Source organism: Netta rufina, assembly GCF_964035555.1.
Source record: "Netta rufina genome assembly, chromosome: 18".
NCBI classification, from domain to species: Eukaryota; Metazoa; Chordata; class Aves; order Anseriformes; family Anatidae; genus Netta; species Netta rufina.
The window spans coordinates 10,501,100-10,519,439 of record NC_140142.1 but is presented as its reverse complement, the minus strand read 5'-3'; the positions used below and the strand labels follow the sequence as shown (position 1 = coordinate 10,519,439).

The 18,340-nt window shown below is 51.6% G+C and overlaps 3 protein-coding genes across 3 annotated transcripts in view; 1 reads left to right on the top strand and 2 right to left on the bottom strand.

Annotated features, from left to right (window-relative positions):
- LOC311216638 (antigen WC1.1-like) overlaps window positions 1-7,560 on the bottom strand; it is a gene marked incomplete at both ends in the record, with an annotated part of 65,171 nt that extends 57,611 nt beyond the window's left edge. Inside the window, one exon of the mRNA XM_084298168.1 lies at window positions 7,503-7,560. Coding sequence (XP_084154294.1) covers window positions 7,503-7,560 — 58 coding nt within the window. The remainder of the gene's footprint in view (window positions 1-7,502) is intronic.
- The window catches only part of LOC311216457 (antigen WC1.1-like), a gene marked incomplete at both ends in the record, with an annotated part of 568,360 nt that overhangs the window by 259,794 nt on the left and 290,226 nt on the right, over window positions 1-18,340 (top strand). The gene's annotated exons all lie outside the window — the stretch shown is intronic.
- Window positions 15,207-16,169, bottom strand: LOC311216637 (olfactory receptor 14C36-like; the record flags this gene model as incomplete). The annotated part of the gene is made up of 1 exon (XM_084298167.1): window positions 15,207-16,169. The coding sequence occupies one exon, from the start codon at window positions 16,167-16,169 to the stop codon at window positions 15,207-15,209; it is 963 nt and encodes a 320-aa protein (XP_084154293.1).

Genomic DNA, 18,340 nt, shown 5'->3' with positions numbered 1-18,340 from the left:
TCCAGGACAGGTAAGATTGCCCCAAACCACATCCACCAGGCACTAACAGCAAGGAGGACGGTGACATGATCGGGGTAGGACGGGAGTCGTCTCTGCATCAGGACGATGGAACAATGACAGCCTCGGTGAGTCACAGGAGACCCCCGGGCACAGAAGTAGGGGCAGCCTGTGCTCTCAGGGGGATGCTGCTTAGTTTGGTGCTTCTCTTTTGCAGCCAGATTCACACAGCCATTGGCACCAAACCACAGCACAATCCAGGCCACTCTCCCCTTGAGAAATCAGCTGGAATGAGCTGCCAATGCTCTCCAGGACAGGCAAGATTTCCCCAGGCCACACACACCAGGTTCTAAGAGCAAGAAGGATGGTGACATGATCGGGGTAGGACGGGAGTGACCACTGGATCAGGATGATGGAGCAATGACAGTCTCGGTGAGTCGTGGTAGAGCCTCGGGCAGTGAGGCAGGGGCTGCCCATGGTCATGGAGGGATGCTGCTCCTCTTTTTCCTTCTCTTATTAAAGCCAGACACACAGAGAATTGACTCCAGACCATGGCACAGTCCTGGCCTCTCTCCCCTTGAGAAGTCAGCTGGAAGGAAGAACTTGCCATGCTCTTCAGGAGAGGTAAGATCACCCCAAACCACACTCACCAAGGTCCACAGCAAACAGGAATATGATTTGATTGGTCTTTACGGCAGTGAGCACTCCAACAGGATGATGGGAGGTGGTCAGACTTGGTGAGATGCTCGAAAACCTCGGGCACAGAGGCAGGGTCATGCTGTGGTCACACGGGGGTGCTGCTCCGTTTGTTCTTTCTGATATTAAAGCCAGACACACACAGCGATGGGACGAGAGCACGGCACAGTCCTGGCCTCTCTCCCCTTGAGAAGTCATCTGGATGGAACTTCCAGCGCTCTCCAGGACAGGTAAGATCGCCCCAAGCAATGCCCAGCAGGCTGTAAGAGCAAGGAGGACGGTGACACACTGGGGCCAGGATGGCAGTGAGCGCTCCATGAGGACGAGAGGACACGGACAGACTCGGTGAGACGCTAGATACTCTTGAGCAGAGAGGCAGGGGCTGCCCATGGTCACAGGGGGTTGCTGCTCTGTTTGGTGTTTTTCCTCTTTCATCTAGAAACAGCACAATCCTGGCCTCTCTGCCCTTGAGCAATCACCCTTGAGCAATCAGCTGGACGAAAGAGCTGCCAATGCTCTCCAGGACAGGTAAGATAGCCCTAATGCGCACCCACCAGGTACTAACTGCAAGCAGGACAGTGAAATGATCGGGTTAGGACGGGAGTGACCGCTGCATGAGCATGATGGGACACGGACAGCCTCGGTGAGTCGCTGGAGACCCTCGGGCACTCAGGCAAGTGCTGCCCATGGTTACAGGGGGATGCTGCTCCGTTTGGTGCTTTTCCTCTTTCAGACAGAAACATACCTAGCCATTAGACCGGACCATGGCAAACTTCTGGCCTCTCTGACCTCGAGCACTCATCTGGAGGAAGAGATGCCAACACTCTCCAGGACAGGTAAGATCGCCCTAACGTACACCCACCAGGTTCTGTTAGCACGCAGGATGGTGACATGATCAGGGTAGGATAGGAATGGCCACTGTATCAGGATGACAGAACATTGACAGCCTCGATGAGTCGCTGGAGACCCTCGGGCACAGAAGTAGGGGTAGCCTGTGCTCTCAGGGGGATGCCACTCCATTTTGTACTTCTCTTTTTGCAGCTAGATTCACACAGAGATGGGAGCAAACCACAGCACACTCATGGCCACTCTCCCCTTGAGAAATCAGCTGGAAGGAAGGGCTCCCAGCGCTCTTCAGGACAGGTAAGATCGCTCCAACCCTCACCCCTGATGGCGCACAGGAAGCAGGAAGCTGACAGAGTTGGGGCAGGATGGCAATGAATGCTTCATCAGGAAGTCGGGACACAGACAGCCTCGGTGAGTCGCTAGATACTTCTTAGCAGAGAGGCAGGGGCTGCCCGTGTTCACAGAGAGATGCTTCTCCAGTTGGTGCTTCTCTTTTGCAGCCAGAATCACACAGCGATGGAAAAAAACGACGGCACAACCTGGCCGCTCTCCTCTTGAGAATCCATGGCAGACTCCTGGACTCTCTCGCATTGAGAAGTCAGCTGGAAAAGGTGTCAGTGATCTCCAGGACAGGTAATTTCGCCTCAACCCAAACCCCAGCATGGTCTCTTTGCAAGCAGGACAGTGGCACACTTGGGCCAGGACGGGAGTGACTGCTCAGTCAGGATGACAGGAGACAGATTGACGTGGTGAGACGCTCGAGGTTGTTGGGCACAGAGGCAAGGTCAGCCCCTGGTCACACGGGGATGCTGCTCCATTTGTTCTTTCTCTTATTAAAGCCAGACACACACAGCGATGGGAAGCAGACGATGGCACAATCGTGGCGACTCTCCCCTTGAGAAGACAGCTGGAATGAACATCTAGCGCTCTCCAGGATAGGTAAGATCGCACTAACCCACACCCACCAGCCCATAACAGCAAGCAGGAAGCTGACATGATCGGGGTAGGACGGTAGTGTCTTCTGTATCAGGATGACAGAACAATGACAGCTTCGGTGAGTCGCTTCAGACCCTCGGGCACAGAGGTAGGGGCTGCCCGTGTTGACAGAGGGATGCTGCTCTGTTTGGTGCTTCTTCTCTTTCAGCCAAAATCACACGGAGTGTTTACCAGACCACGGCACAATCCTGGCCACTCTCCCGCTGAGATGTCAGTTGTAAGGAAGAGCTGCCAACGCTCTTCAGGTCAGGTAAGATCGCCCCAACCCACACCCACAAAGCTCTAACTGCAAGCAGGACGGTGACACGATCGCAGTAGGATGGGAGTGACCCCTGGATCAGGATGATGGAACACGGACAGCCTCGGCGAGTCGCAGTAGAGCCTCGGGCAGAGAGGCAGGGACTGCCTGTATTCACAGAGGGATGCTGCTCTATTTGGAGCTTCTTCTCTTTCAGATAGAATCATACGGCGAGTGGACCAGACCACGGCACAAGCTTGACCGCTCTCCCCTTGAGAAGTCATCTTTGAGGAAGAGCTGCCAATGCTCTCCAGGACAGGGAAGATTGCCCCAACCCACACGCACCAGGCACTAACAGCAAGGAGGACGGTGACATGATCGGGGTAGGACGGGAGTGGTCACTGCATCAGGACGATGGAACAATGACAGCCTCGGTGAGTTGCTGGAGACCCTCAGGCACAGAGGCAGGGGTTGCCCATGTTCACAGAGGGATGCTGCTCCGTTTGGTGCTTCTTCTCTTTCAGCCAGAATCCAGCAGCGATTGGACCAGACCAAGGCACAATCCTGTCCGCTCTCCCGTTGAGCAGTCAGCTGGAATAAGAGCTGCCAACGCTCTCCAGGAAAGGTAAGATTGCCCCAACCCACACCCACCAGGTTCTAACAGCAAGAAGGATGGTGACATGATCAGGCTAGGACGGGAGTGACCGCTGAATCAGGACAACGAGAAACAGATGGCCTTGGTGACTCGCTGGAGACCCTCGGGCAGAGAGGCAGGGGCTGCCCGTGCTCAAAAAGGGATGCTGCTCCTTTTGGTGCTTCTCTTTTGCAGCCAGAATCACACAGCCATTGGCACCAAACCACAGCACAATCCAGGCCAGTCTCCCCTTGAGAAATCAGCTGGAATAAGAGCTGCCAGTGCTCCCCAGGACAGGCAAGATTTCCCCAGGCCACACACACCAGGTTCTATTAGCAAGCAGGATGGTGACATGATCGGGGTAGGACGGGAGTGACCACTGGATCAGGATGATGGAGCAATGACAGCCTTGGTGAGTCGTGGTAAAGCCTCGGGCAGACAGGCAGGGGCTGCCCATGGTCATGGAGGGATGCTGCTCCTCTTTTTCCTTCTCTTATTAAAGCCAGACACACACAGAATTGACTCCAGACCATGGCACAGTCCTGGCCTCTCTCCCCTTGAGAAGTCAGCTGGAAGGAAGAACTTGCCATGCTCTTCTGGAGAGGTAAGATCACCCCAAACCACACTCACCAAGGTCCACAGCAAACAGGAAAATGATTCGATTGGTCCAGGATGGCAGTGAGCACTCCAACAGGATGATGAGAGGTGGACAGACTTGGTGAGATGCTCGAGAACCTCGGGCACAGAGGCAGGGTCATCCTGTGGTCACATGGGGGTGCTGCTCCGTTTGTTCTCTCTTTTATTAAAGTCAGACACATACAGCGATGGGACGAGAACACGGCACAGTCCTGGCCTCTCTTCCGTTGAGAAGTCATCTGGAAGGAACTTCCAGTGCTCTCCAGGACAGGTAAGATCGCCCCAACCTACGCCCAGCAGGCTGTAAGAGCAAGCAGTATGGTGACACGCTCGGGCCAGGATGGGAGTGACCGCTGCATGAGTATGACAGAACAATGACAGCCTCAGTGAGTCGCTAGAGACCCTCGAGCACAGAGGCAGGGGCTGCTCGTGTTCACAGAGCCATGCTGCTCTGTCTCTTGGTGCTTCTCTTTCAGCCAGAAACGCACAGCGATGGAACCAGACCATAGCACAACCTTGCTGCTGTCCCTTTGAAAATTCAGCTGTAAGCAAGATCTGCTAACGCTCTCCAGGACAGGTAAGATTACCCTAAACTACACCTATAATGGTCCACAGCAAGCAGGAAGCTGACAGAATGGGGGCAAGATGGCAGTGAAGGCTGCATCACGAAGACGGGACACCGACAGCCTCGGTGAGTCGGTAGAAACTCTTGAGCAGAGAGGCAGGGGCTGACCATGGTCACAGGGGGTTGCTGCTCCATTTGGTGCTTCTCTTTTACAGCCAGAATCACACAGCAATGGGACCAAACCGCTGCACACTCCTGGCCACTCTCCCCTTGTTAAGTCAGCTGGAATGAGAGCTGCCAACCCTCTCCAGGACAGGTAAGATCGCCCCAATCCACTCCCCCGATGGTCCACAGCAAGCAGGAAGCTGACAGAATGGGGGCAGGACGGCAATGAATGCTTGATCAGGAAGACGGGACACAGACAGCCTCGGTGAGTTGCTAGATACTCTTGAGCAGAGAGGCAGGGGCTGCCCATGGTCACAGGGAGGTGCTGCTTTGTTTTGTGTTTCTTCTCTTTCAGCCAGACACACACAGGATCGACTCCAGAGCACTCTGCCCTTGAGAAGTCAGCTGGAAGGAACTTCCAGCGCTCTCTAGGACAGTTAAGATCTCCCCAGCCAACACTCTGCAGGCTGTAACAGCAAGCAGGATGGTGACACGCACGGGCTATGAAGGCAGTGACCGCTCCATGAGGATGACGGGTCACAGCATCAGTGAGTCGCTAGAGCAGAGAGGAAGGGGGTTTATGAACAAACCATAAATGTTTGTTCATTGTCTTTTGTATTATAAAAAACAAGGAGTTCTGTTTGAGGAGCGGGAGTTGCGAAAGCTCCCTGCTGAAGTAAGGAGCTCTATAATGCTTGGCTAGAGACTATGAAAATTCTTTTGCTTAATGTAACAAAAGAAGAGAACCCCCTTTCCTTCTCTCTTTCTGCATCTCAGTTGCCTCTTTTGTTCAAAGACACTGTTGCAAAGCTCATGTATCCATTTCCTGATAAGTTGCTAAACTAGTGTCTCAATATCCTGCCTTCCTGCCTCATGCTGGGCCAACATGACCAAATAAAAAAAAAAAAGAAGAAGTTGAACCACAACGCCGAGGAAGACTATGACCTTCATCTTCACGACCACCAGAGGGACAGAGACGACCCCCTAGCAACAGTGCGCGCAGTCGCAGAACATACCAGGATGTGCTGCATAATTCTGGAATTACCAAGATATAAAAAGGGACCCTGGCGGGGGTGAGGTGCGCGCCGTTGCTGGAGCAGAGACTCCCTGGCCGCCCAGTGCTGTTTTGCTTGCTTGTTGCTTACTCAATAGATTCCTTTATAGGATTAATACAATGCTCTCTGACAATTAATTAAGGGGGCAACTTATAACATTGGTGAAGAAGAATGCAGCCTAATGTCCGTCCATTTCCTGAGCCATGGCTGGCCCCAGCGTGGGGGCTGCTGAGGAAGCCCAGAGTTGCATTTGTCCCAGCAGCTGTGGTGCCAGCAAATAGTAGCTGTCCTTTTACTGGCCTGGGAGTGTCCCAAAGGTGCTGGGACAGATGGCAAATGTCATCCTGCAGGGGAATCTGGAGCTGCCCTGTGCCTGGGGCAGGCCTCTTGTGCTGGCCTGGGGACTGGGGCTGGCCCTGCGGGACACAGGCACTCTGTGCTGGGGATCTCCCAGGCAAGAGACCAGGACTCCTACAGCTTCACGGACCTCCATTTCGCGAGCCATGGCTGCCCCCAGCCCTGGGGTTGCTGGGGAGGCCCAGAGGCACCTTTGTCCCAGCAGCTGTGGTGCCTTGCGAGAGGCTGCAGCTGTGGTGGCCATGCCCAGAGCCCTGCAGCAGCCTGTGGTGGGCACCGCCCTGGGGCCAGTACAGACTGGGCTGTTGGGCTGGGATGGGCTGGGATGGGGAGACGGCTGGGAGGTGGGGGGAGGTGTGCAGGGGCTGGGCTGGGCTGGGCAGTGCCCGGCACAGGGCAACAGCAGCATCAGGGAGCGGTGGCAGCATTTAGGGGAGGGCTCCCAGCAGGGCTTGGTGCTGCAGAGCCAGGGCTGCACAAAGGGAGCCCAGAGCTGCAGGGGCAGGGGAGAGGAGGCCGCTCTGGGCCCTTGCTGTCCCGGGCAGAGCAGGAAGAGGGCCCAGGGCATTCGTCCCCTCACCATGACCTGCCAGGACCTGCAAGGCAGTCATGGAGTGTCTAGAGCCAGGCTCTGCACTGTGGCCACAAGCCCTGCGTGCCCTCCTCCTGCCATGCTCCATGTGGTGGCTGTAGCAGAGGGGACCCCCAGACAGCCCTTTCATGGGACAGTGACAACCACATCACCCCAGCCCTCTCCAGTGTCCTCTTTGTGGCTCTCTGATGCACAACAGGACCTCCCATTGTGTGCCGGCCAGCACATCTGCTGAGGGCCAGTGCGGCTGCTGCAGGGGCAGGGAACTCAGCATGGCCCCTGCAGCCCCGTGCTCTGGGCCTGCCTCTCCCCTTGGCCTCAGCCCGGGCCTTGTCTCTGCTGGCAGGATGGATCTTGGCATTTTCTCCCTGGCCTCCTCTCGCCTCCACAGAGCTGCTGCCCACTCAGGCTGCTGGCACAAACGTGTCCTCACAAGCAGCAACACCCCTTGGGCTGCTTCTCCTGGCCTCCCCCACCCCACTGCCTGGAGTCCTTGTCTCTGCTGGGTCCCCTCTTTGTCACCCAAACGTGTCCCTTTGCTGTCAGCTCCCTCTGCCCTGCCCCACAGGATGACAAGAATTGGGTGGGACATATTACCATGGCGTGTGGAAATATTTTGTAATCTGCATTGGTGATGGCACAAAAAGACACTTCCTTCACCAGTGACCTATATCCTTCTTCATTTGAATTTTCAGGATCTCTATTTATCACAAGAGAAGAAGTACTGATGGTCACCTGTACTTGCATTGTCTTCGCTTTGTCCATCATGTTGTACTCCCTCATCTTGCAGGCACTTCCACCCAACTTGAATAAACAATCCCTGTTGAATGTCCCCTTTCTAGCTGCCTGTCTGGACCTATGCACTTCCCCTGGTTCTCCTGTTTTGCCCCCCCTTACTGTTTGATCATTCAGACCACTCTCACTGACCCAGTTGCTGCTTTGAACTTCATTGAGTTCAAGCTTGCCCATCGATTAGCAGTCTGCCTAATGGTTTCTGTAGCAAGCTCCTCATCATTTATCACTGAATTAAGGTCATATGGAATATTACCAATCTTAATACCTATAATTTCTTATCAGTCAATAGAAAATACTTAATTTACAGTCATGCTTTTGGGAAGGTAAACCTGACTGGAGACATACAAGATGAGGAGCTTGCTTTGCTGTTTGGAAAATTGCTGCATGTTTTCTTGTTGTTCATTGTAAAATAAGAAAAAACCCTTGTGTGCTTGTGTGCAGCCAGGTCTCTAAGGAAAGCAGGTGGGAGCTGGTGCAAGGGGGCTGTAACATCCAGCTGCAGACTTCAGTGCAGAAGTGTGGTGTAAGGAAAAGTGATGCAAGAGCCAGGTGGCCAATGAGAGAAATGTCAGGGTTGGGGGGGTGAGGAGCAAGGTTGTCCATGTACTGTCAGACCTCTACTTTTCCTCCCTATGAATGTCTGCATAGGAGAAGCCCTGGATTAATATCAATTGAAGAAAGATGCTCGAAACTGAAATGCAACAAAATTCATCCTTTAAAATGAGAATAGATATTTATTGGGTGCTTTTTGAAATCTTCCTCCTTAACTGCACCATGAAAGCTCCCCAATTAGCTGTCCAAGTCTTGAAGACTTGAATAAAACTATGGAAGACATATGGTTCTTTAGGTGTTTCTGCCTTTTAATGAGTTCCATAGTGGATTTTGGTGCTCAGTCTGTGAACGTCAGGTACTGATAGGAGAATGATGCAACTACTTGAGAAAGTAAATTCAGAAGGAAAAGTTGAAGTGACTTGGAGTATTAATGGGCCCCACTGAGGGCTGTTACAAGGAGATTCTCCTCAGGGACTTGTTAGGACAGATAATTGGAGGCCATGATTGCAGATAGGGAAAGCACTGTGCTGAGAAAAGTCTGGGTTTGTTGTGCTGAAGTAAAAGGGCCAGGTCCTGATTCCAGCCACTAGAAGGGAATGTCCTGCACTCCCGTGTCTGGCTCTGGGCTCTTGCTGGGGTCTGTGGGATATGGTGGGCAGTGTGATGCCATAAGAAGAACAGTGGTATGACACCTCCCTGCCTCTGCACAGGGTCTCAAGAAAGCAATGAGCCCCCTTGCAATGACTGTATCTCATCTCCTCAGAAGCTCTATCCAAGGGGACAAAAAAGTCAGGGCTGCTGTGGCCTTCTCTTCTTGCCAGTGCCCACCTCTTTGTCCTCTCCAGACTTTCCTATGTTGCCCCACACTTTGCCCTGTTTCCTTCAAATCTGCAGACACCCATCTCTGTTCACCACCTTGCTCACATTCTGGCATTTCCGTGGTTTCACCAATGTCTCATTAACCCTCACCAGCTGTTCCTTGAAACACAAAACTGATCAAAGTGTCTGATCAAAGACACTCTTTGGGTGACCTCTAGCACCACAGCACAGCTCTTTGAGGGACATTTTGTCTTCCTCATGGCCAATGCCAACCTTCCAAGGTGCATTTTCTGGCAGGTTTTTCTCTCCTGCTCTTTCCTACTAATAAAGAAAGTTCCACCTGGGTGGAAACCAGTCCTAAAGTAGGCATCCCAACCCATTGGCCTTCTTGTGGCCTGTCAGCCAACCAGACAGAAGTCACCTCACCAGCATCTTCCAAGCCGTGGTCCGGCTGCTGACCTTACAGACTTTTTTGCAGACACACCCAAGCCTTGTGCCTGCTGCTGTCCAGTCATGGACTCAAACAGAAGGGACAGGACAACCCACTTTCAGGCCTTCTTTCTGTCTGGGTCCTCCTGGGTATGTGGGCAGAGTGGATCCCACAGTAATATGCCAACCAGGTGCCTTCTGCTGACCTACCAGGACCACTGGCCGATGTCAGCTGAAAAGTACAGATCCCAGGTAGAAGTGTGACCTGTCAGCTACTTCAGACAGAAGTGACCTCAGAGCCCCTTTCTGTGACACGTTCTTGTTGCTGCCCTATCAACTGCAGAGACAGAAGTGACTTCACAGCCACTGCCACAGGCCAATTCCTCCTGCTGGTTCACGAGATCCTGAGGCAGAACTGAGCTCATCAGAGCATTCCCACCCATCTCCTCCTTGTGGCCTACAAGCTGATCAAATCCATGGCCCCTCACATTCATTTTGAATGCCATGTGACTGCACAGCAATCTCACGGTTCCTGACCTGCCCCAGGAGAACAGGAACCTAAAGTTAAGGGTTAGGAAAAGGGTTAAAGGTGAGAAGGTTAATGCACAGGAAGACAGGCTTTGGAAGTTAGTTGTTCATGAATGGCATTAGGGACTGTGGTAAACCTTTCTGGGTGAGAGATTAAGCAGATGTTTAGTGGGAGGGTTTGGTGTTCTGCTTGTGGTGTCAGGTCTGTGGTTAGGGTATGGGCAAGCTGTTTGTTTGAGGGTTTTGTTTAGGTCTACAAGAATACCAGGGTTAAATAGAGCATTTTAATGCTATTGTTAAGTGCAGGGATCAGGGTGAGCAAGAGAGGAAAGGTAATGGAAAGGGGTTATGGACTAATTTTGGCTAATTTTGGAAAAATTAGAGCAGTGGATTCCTGTAAGGGTGTAGAGTGGCACTGAGATTTGGATATTAATATAACAGATTAAAAAAGGGTAATGGTCTCACATGACTGCTTTAAGTCAGCTTTATGGTGGGATCAGCATTACCTGAATATTCTTACTTCTCCAAAATCGTTACCTTCTGTTATCCAAGCTCCTCTTTCTTCCCCCAAATCTCACATCTCTCCTGGCCAGGTTCCCCCTGCCTTCCCCATATCAGTCATCTTCTTAGGGGCAGCTTTCTGATGGCTTTCATGAACTCAGAGTATCTGTCTCACCTCTGTTGGCCACTCTGTTCCCGAGAAAGAAGCAGCTCCTAAGGCAGCATGGAGAAGGACACAAAGGCTGTCGGAGCACCCCGTGCAATGTGCCCAGCAGCTCTGCAACACCACAAAAGTGTGCTTCCTGCCTACATGTTTTGGTTCCAGAATGGTTCCTATGGACCCAGGGTAACTTTTCCCTTCACTCATGAAGGCTTTGTGATCCCCCAGACATCTTGGAGGCAGTGGCCTCCTCTGTGTCAAAAACTGAAAGCAGTCCTGAAGGATGAATTAGGCAAAAGCTGAAACCTCTGACACGACAACACCTCTTCAAGACCTCTTCCTCTATGGGGCCTGCCAGGGACTTAGGAAGAGAGGATCTCACAAACTATGTGCAGAGCAGGTGCATCTGCTGGCTTGTCATGGAGACCCGCAGATGTCAGCCTAAAGGCACAGATCCCAGCCAGGAGTCAAGGGATGACCTGTCAGCTGCTTCAGAAAGAAGTCAACTCTGAGGCTGTTTAACAGCCATTCACTGCCTACTGGACTTAGAGCTTCTGAGGTACACTGCCCTCGTAATGCCACACATACAAAACAGCCTGTTCTTGGAGTAGAATCTGCCCAAGGTGAAGTTAGCTGGTTGTGATTCTTCAAGCCCATGGCATTGCTGCTGGACTCCCAGCCTCTCTGATGCACAGGATCCAGTTCCATGCCACTCCTGTGTGGTGCTAGGGCAGGAGGGAGCTTGCAGGCAATGTTCCAGCCCCCGTCTGTTGGTGCTCTCTCAGCTCCTTGTGCAGAGTGAAGATCACGTTATTATTCAGAAGCTATGTGCCTGAAGCTGGCCTAGAAGACACTCAGGGGAAGTGCCCTCCCAGCCCCAGCCCCAGCTCCAGCCACAGCTGGGGGTGCTGCTCTGTAGAGCAAGGGGCCTGTAGTGCCCAGAGTATGGGGGCACTATGCAAGGTCATGCTGGGCAGTCTGGGAGGCAGACCCAGCTCAGGGGGTCACTGCCATTGCCCCAGGGCTGTAACAAATCACTTGCCAGTCTCCTTCGGTGGGGCTGCTGTGTGCCCGGGGGCTGCAGAGCTCTCCTCTGCCTGCTCACACCAGATTGAGCACTTGAGCCCTAGTCAGTCCGCCTTGGACAGGCTGATGCTCTGTGGTTGTCTCCCAGGCTCATATTGTCCGTGCAGATCACCTGGGCTCTCCTGGAAGCTCCTGGCTCCCTCCAGGAAAAAAAAAAAAAATAATAATAATAATAAAAAAAAAAAGGAAAAAAAAAAACTCATGTACCATCAGCACCATCATGTTCCGTGGAGCCTGAGTGTCTAGGAAATAGAAATATTCATCAGGTGCATGGCCACTAGCAACTAACAGGGAACTGCCTGTCCCTGCCTGCAGTCCCAGCACAGCCCCACAGCAGCACTGGCACCAAGCTCCAGGAGCAGCCAGGCCTGACCCCACCAGCAGGGCTCAGCAGGAGAGGGCGGCAGTGGCAAGAGAGCAGCTCTGCATGTACCAACCACTTGTGCTCCCTGGCCGTGCTGCTGGCGTGGGGCTCTTTTCCTCAGCACCCCTGCACACAGGCACTGCCCCTGCAGATCCAGACTAGGTCTCAGAGGAAGGATGTCAAAGAAGGCAGTGCAAGCTCCTTTCTTTTGTTTATATTCACAGAGAGCCTGGCTCGTTGTGTGCAGGGTTTTTGAACTATGCTCAACAAGTAGATACTGAAATGGAAATGGGATGAATAATACAATTTTAATGTGCAAAATTAGCTGAATTAAAAATAAGAAAAAGTTGTAATAAACATACACACACACACACAGAATACTGACCATTCCTGTAATAACTGACATTATCACAGAACCATAGAATCACAGAATCATCATCAACACGTGCACCTAATTTGGTGTCATCTGCAAACTTACTGAGGGTGCACTCGATTCCCTCATTCAGAGCTTTGATAAAGATATTAAAGAGAACTGGCCCTAATACTGAGCCCTGGGGGATGGCACTAGTGACCAGCCTCCAACTAGATTTAACTCCATTCATCACAAGTCTTTGGGCCTGGCTACCCAGACAGTTTTTAACCCAATGAAGAGTACACCAGTCCAAGCCATAAGCAGCAAGTTTCTTGAGGAGAATTCTGCAGGAAACAGTGTGGAAAGCCTTACTGAAGTCAAGGTAGACCATATCCACAGCCTTTCCCTCATCCACTAGGCACGTCGCATTGTCAAAGAAAGTGACCTTTCTATTAGTGACCAAAGAACCTGGTCGTTCTCAAACCTTTAACTAAGTCACTGTTTCTATTGTCGCAGATTCTGTTGGAACCATTCTGTTACATTGGTTGATGATTACATGTTGATTCAATGCACTTACAAACCTTACCATCTAACTTTGCTATTTACCTTCAAAGTATAAAATAAATCATAAATGTCTGCTGCATTCAAGTTGTATAAAGTCTAATTTGTGACAACCCCCAGGAGCTAGAGAAAGCCCCTCGGGCACATGCCTGGAGTGCTCCTTCTGCAAGCAGCACTCCATCCCCTGGGAGTTTGCCCGAGCAGAGAGTCACCCAAAGACTTGCTTTCAGGAGACTTTGCAGTCCTCTCCTGCTCTGCACATCCCTTTCCAACAGGTTAGCAGCTGGTCCCAAGACAGTAGGAAACAGCCCTTCCTGCCTTGGTCATTTGCAAAGCCAGCTTCCCCAGCAATGGAAATGTAGCAAGTCTGTTGACAACACCGAGCTGTGTGGTGCCGTTGACACGCTGGAGGGAAGGGATGCCATCCAGGGGGAACTTAACAGGCTTGAGAGGTGGGCCTGTGCAAATGTCATGAAGTTCATCAAGGCCAAGTGCAAGGTCCTGCTCCTGGCTCAGGGCAATCCCAAACATCAGTACTGAGTGGACAATGAGCATATTGAGAGCAGCCCTGCAGAGAAGGATTTGAGAGTACTGGTGGATGAGAAGCTTGACATGAGCCATCAGTGTGTACTTACAGCCCAGAAAGCCAACCAAATCCTGGGATGCATCAAAAGCAATGTGACCAGCAGGCTGAGGCTCTACTCTGCTCTCAAGAGACCCCATCTGGAGTACTGCATCCAGCTCTGTGGCTCAAGCACAATAGATGTGTTAGACTTAGGACAGGACTTCTGGTGTGAGTCCAGAGAACGGCCCCAGAAATGATCAGAGGGCTGGAACGCCTCTCCCATGAAGACAAGCTGAGAGGGTCATTCTGGAATGAATTTCAATGTTTCTGAAAACTTTTCTGTAGTTTTCTTGCACCCATTTTACTCCAGGTTCCCACGGGGCAGAGATTCATTTTGGAAATTACCCCACTCACCAGGTAACCTTGAGGACCATGGATTACAAACACCAGCTTCAAAGGCCTCAAAACATAGGATTTTCATGCACTCTGACTGCGCTGTCCTGCGCCTACTTCCCTGAATCAGAACGGACCTCTGCAGTAGTCCACTACCATCACCTTCTCTAAGCACGGATAGTTTTACAGGCAGATGATGTTAGTCAGTGCTTTCTGCAGCTGGGTTTTGAAAATTTCTGGGCCCATGACCCAGTGTTGATCCACTGTCTTGGTGTCTGTTCCCCCAGTATAGACACTGATGCCAGAAGGAGGATGGAGCTGGTCAAATTTCAAAGATCAGCTCCCCTTGGACAGTGGGGAATGGCGGTCCCTGTGCTCCCCACATGTGATCCCCAAGCTTTGGTACTGATTTGCAAAACAAATGGTCTGTGTTCTGTGGGATAAATCTGCATGGCCGTGTTAGTCAGAGTGGGAAGCAGACTCAGCCAGGTCCGGATCACTGGGCTGGACCAGACAGAGGTACTTCATGAAGGGGAAAATGATTAACTCCCTAGCTCCCCTTCCCTCTGTCTTGCAAGTGCCCACTCTCTTCTCTCAGACTGCAGAGTCACAGGTTCCCTGTGAATACCTGGCTTTAGTTCTTTCCCTGTGACTGAGCCCATAGTGGGAGATCTCTCACTTTCTGAAGGGCTGCAGTCACTGCCCACACCAGGCTTCGCTGTCCCTGGAGGTACCCTGGGCTCTGCAGACAGCTCCAGATTCCCCTCCTGACATCATCATCTACATGTGGGAACAGCCCTGCCTACATAATACAGTGACCATTCGCTGCCTCTGCTGTGAGCAGACACCCGTGGGTGAGTATTAAATCTAGCCCTTGGTGTCTGACAGGTCACAATGCAACAATGAGCCATTCCCTCCATAACCAAATCAGGAACAGACTCTTGTAGGGAGCAATTCTTTGGGCCTTTTCTTAGCACTGATTTGGGAAGGAAAGCCCAGACTTCAGGCATGGCATTGGGGTAATTCCGTTTTATTACAGAGATGTCATGAGAGAGTCTTCACTGACTCAGTGTTAGACACACATTTATACAGCCTCCATATTGGACAAAACAGGTTCATTCATTCCTATTCATTGGGGGGTGGGGAATCCAAACTCTTCTGTAGGAATGCAAGAAACACAAGCACACAAAATGACCAAAAAATAAATTAATTAATTTTAATTTTATTTTTAATTTTAATATTAATATTAATTTCAACTTAAATTTTAATTTTAACAATTTGAACAACCAAGACACAAGTCGGTAAGGGGATGTACTGGGGTTTGTTATTGGTACTGGAGACTGAAGGGATTTTTGCGAGTACTGAAAAACATCCCCCAAATCAGTTTCCTAACTGCAACCTTCAGCTCCTGGTTCCTCATGCTGTAGATGAGGGGGTTCACTGCTGGAGGCACCACCGAGTACAGAACTGCCAGCAAAAGATTCAGGGAGGAGGAGGATACAGAGGGGGGCTTCAGATAGGCAAATGTGGCAGTGCTGAGAAACAGGGAGACAACAGCCAGGTGAGGGAGGCATGTGGAAAAGGCTTTGTGCCGTCCCTGCTGTGAGGGGATCCTCAGCACAGTCTTGAAGATCTGCACATAGGACAGCACAAGGAAAACAAAACACTCAAATAATAAACAGACACTAACCACAAGAAGCCAAACTTCTCTGAGGTAGGCATCAGAGCAGGAGAGCTTGAGGATCTGGGGAATTTCACAGAAGAACTGGTCCAGGGCATTGCCTTGGCAGAGGGGGACGGAAAAGCTATTGGCAGTGTGCAGCACAGCATAAATAAAAGTGCTGCCCCAGGCATCTGCTGCCATGTTGACACAAGTTCTGCTGTTCATTATTGTCCCGTAGTGCAGGGGTTTGCAGATGGCCACGTAGCGGTCATAGGCCATGATGATGAGAAGAGAAAACTCTGCTGCAACGAAGAGAACGAAGAAGAAGATCTGGGCAGCACAACCTGCATAGGAAATGGCCCTGGTGTCCCACAGGGAATTGGCCATGGATTTGGGGACAGTGGTGGAGATGGAGCCCATGTCGATAAGGGCGAGGTTGAGGAGGAAGAAGTACATGGGTGTGTGGAGGTGGTGGTCGCAGGCTACGGCTGTGAGGATAAGGCCGTTGCCCAGAAGAGCAGCCAGGTAGATGCCCAGGAAGAGCGCGAAGTGCAGGAGCTGCAGCCCACGTGTGTCTGCGAATGGCAGGAGGAGGAACTCTGTTGGGAAGCTCCTGTTGGACATTTGCTGCCTCAGGGAATGGTTGGCTGTCCATGGAGGAAAAGAAGATGCGTTACATAGACTTCTCTGATCAAGAAGTAAGCCATATTTCATAGAAAACATCCTCACCAAGACTGTATCCTCACTCCATCTTCTTCTGAAGAAGACTTTCTCCTGCCCAGAGCTCTGGGTTTCTCTGCCAAAGAGTGCTTCAGGGAAAAGGAGATACTCTGTAGGCTCAGCAGGAGTCCGTACTGCCTTACAGTATTTGGTAAAGAGCACCAGGGACAGATCTCAGGCATCCAGTGGCCAGAGGCATCTTCCTATTTCAAGTGCTGAGAAGGACATCCAACAATCCTACAAGAAACAACAAAGGTTGTGCTGGTGCTCTCTGTAGGCTAAAGGGTGCGGAGTGAAGTTGTGAGGTTCCTCAAAGACCTACACATCTCTTTCAGTGTAATGCTCTGTGAGTTTCAGACCTTTCTGCAATCCTGACAACACCATTATCATACCCCTGACTGCCCTCCAAAACATGAATTTGAAAGCAGAGATCTCAAAGAGTGCCTTCTCTTCAGGTACTACAGGTGTTCCCTTTCAAGAATGTCCCCTAGAGATGCATTGGGGGTGCTTTGGAGCTCTAAGCAGCCTGCCCGAGGCAGCAGCCCCCTGCCAGCAACAGGACCCTGCCCGGCCCTGCCCGGCTGGGGGAGTTCCTTCTACTGACAATTTCTCCCCGCAGTGCCCTGGGCAGCTCCCCAGGCAGGCTGAGTGCTGAGCCTGGCAGGCAGCAGAGGCCCTGCCCCGGCACACAGCCCCTGGGGCAAAGCATGGACCCTGCTCTGCACCACAGCCCTGGCCAGTCCTGCCTGCACAGCCTGCAGCCAGCCCCTCTAGAAGGAGCCATCACGTCCTGTCCCTCTGACAGCTTTGGTAGGTAATCCCTGCTCTGGAACTTGTCATTCTCCTCTTATTCAAAAAAACTCTGAGAGTTCTTCTGAAAGCTCCCATAGGCTGTGGGATTTGCCAGCAAATCTGGAGATGGCACCAGGAACAACAGCTGTTCTGCCCTGCAGCCACAGACTTACCCTGTTCAGGGCTGTGAAGATTTCTCCCACAGTGAGCTCTCAGCATCCCTCCTCCACACTGCCTTTAACATCTCCCTCCCTTCTCTCAGCCACCCTTGTCCCCTGCAGGCAGTGCCCCCAGCCCTGCTGTGCTGTGCAGAGGAGCTTCTCCTGGATAGAGCTGTCCCTCTGCATCACTGCCCGCTTGCCAGGAGCTCCCCTTGGTCCTAGGAGCCCGGCCCAGCTCATCAGCACAGGTCCTTGACAAGTCCCTGGGCCTCCAGGGGAATTGACTCTGAAACTGATGCAATAACTGATGGTGATTTCTATCAGCTAGAGAGAGACACCTACTTCCAGTGCTATCTTTTCTCCTAGTTCAAAGGAAGAGTTCATTATGGGAATCATCTTCTCCTGTCCTGTTAGAGAGGACCCCCACAAATTGCCAGGCAGATGCATCCCATCTCTTCCAAGTACTTGTTGTTATGCAGGGGGAAGAAAGATTTTCACAGCAACTGAAATCCTTCTGTCTACAGCAGCTGCAACACCAATTGTTGGCCTGCAGGCTCATACAATCATCGATTCTTCTCATCTTTCTCCTTTTGTTCTGTTAAGAAGACGAGGTGTGGGGTGACGGGTGTGTGTGTGTGTGTGTGTTGGGGGAGGGGGTTAGGGTAGGGGGAACCAGTCCTTGCCAGTCACGCTGATGTTTCTTCCAGTGAGGTTATCTGATCAGGGACATTGTCAGCTGTGAAACCAATGGAAGGGGGCAATGCCACTGGTGTATGGGGATGTCCTGTGGCAACAGACTGAGGACCCCTTGGCCATCTGGTCTGGAGAAAAGAAGGCTGAGGTGTGACCTCATTGCTCTCAACAGGTTCCTGAGGAAGGGAAGAGGAGAGGCAGGTTCCGGTCTCTTCTGCCTGGTAACTGATGACAGGACTCGTGAGAATGGCACATAGCTGCACCAGGAAAAGTTCACATGGGGCATTACGTAATAAATCTGTACCTTGTTAGTGCTCAAACACTGGAACAGAATTCCTAGAGACTTGGTTGATGCCCCAGGCCTGTCAGTGTTCAAGATACCTTTGGAAATTGCCTTTATTAATATGCTGTAAATTTTGTTTAGCCCTG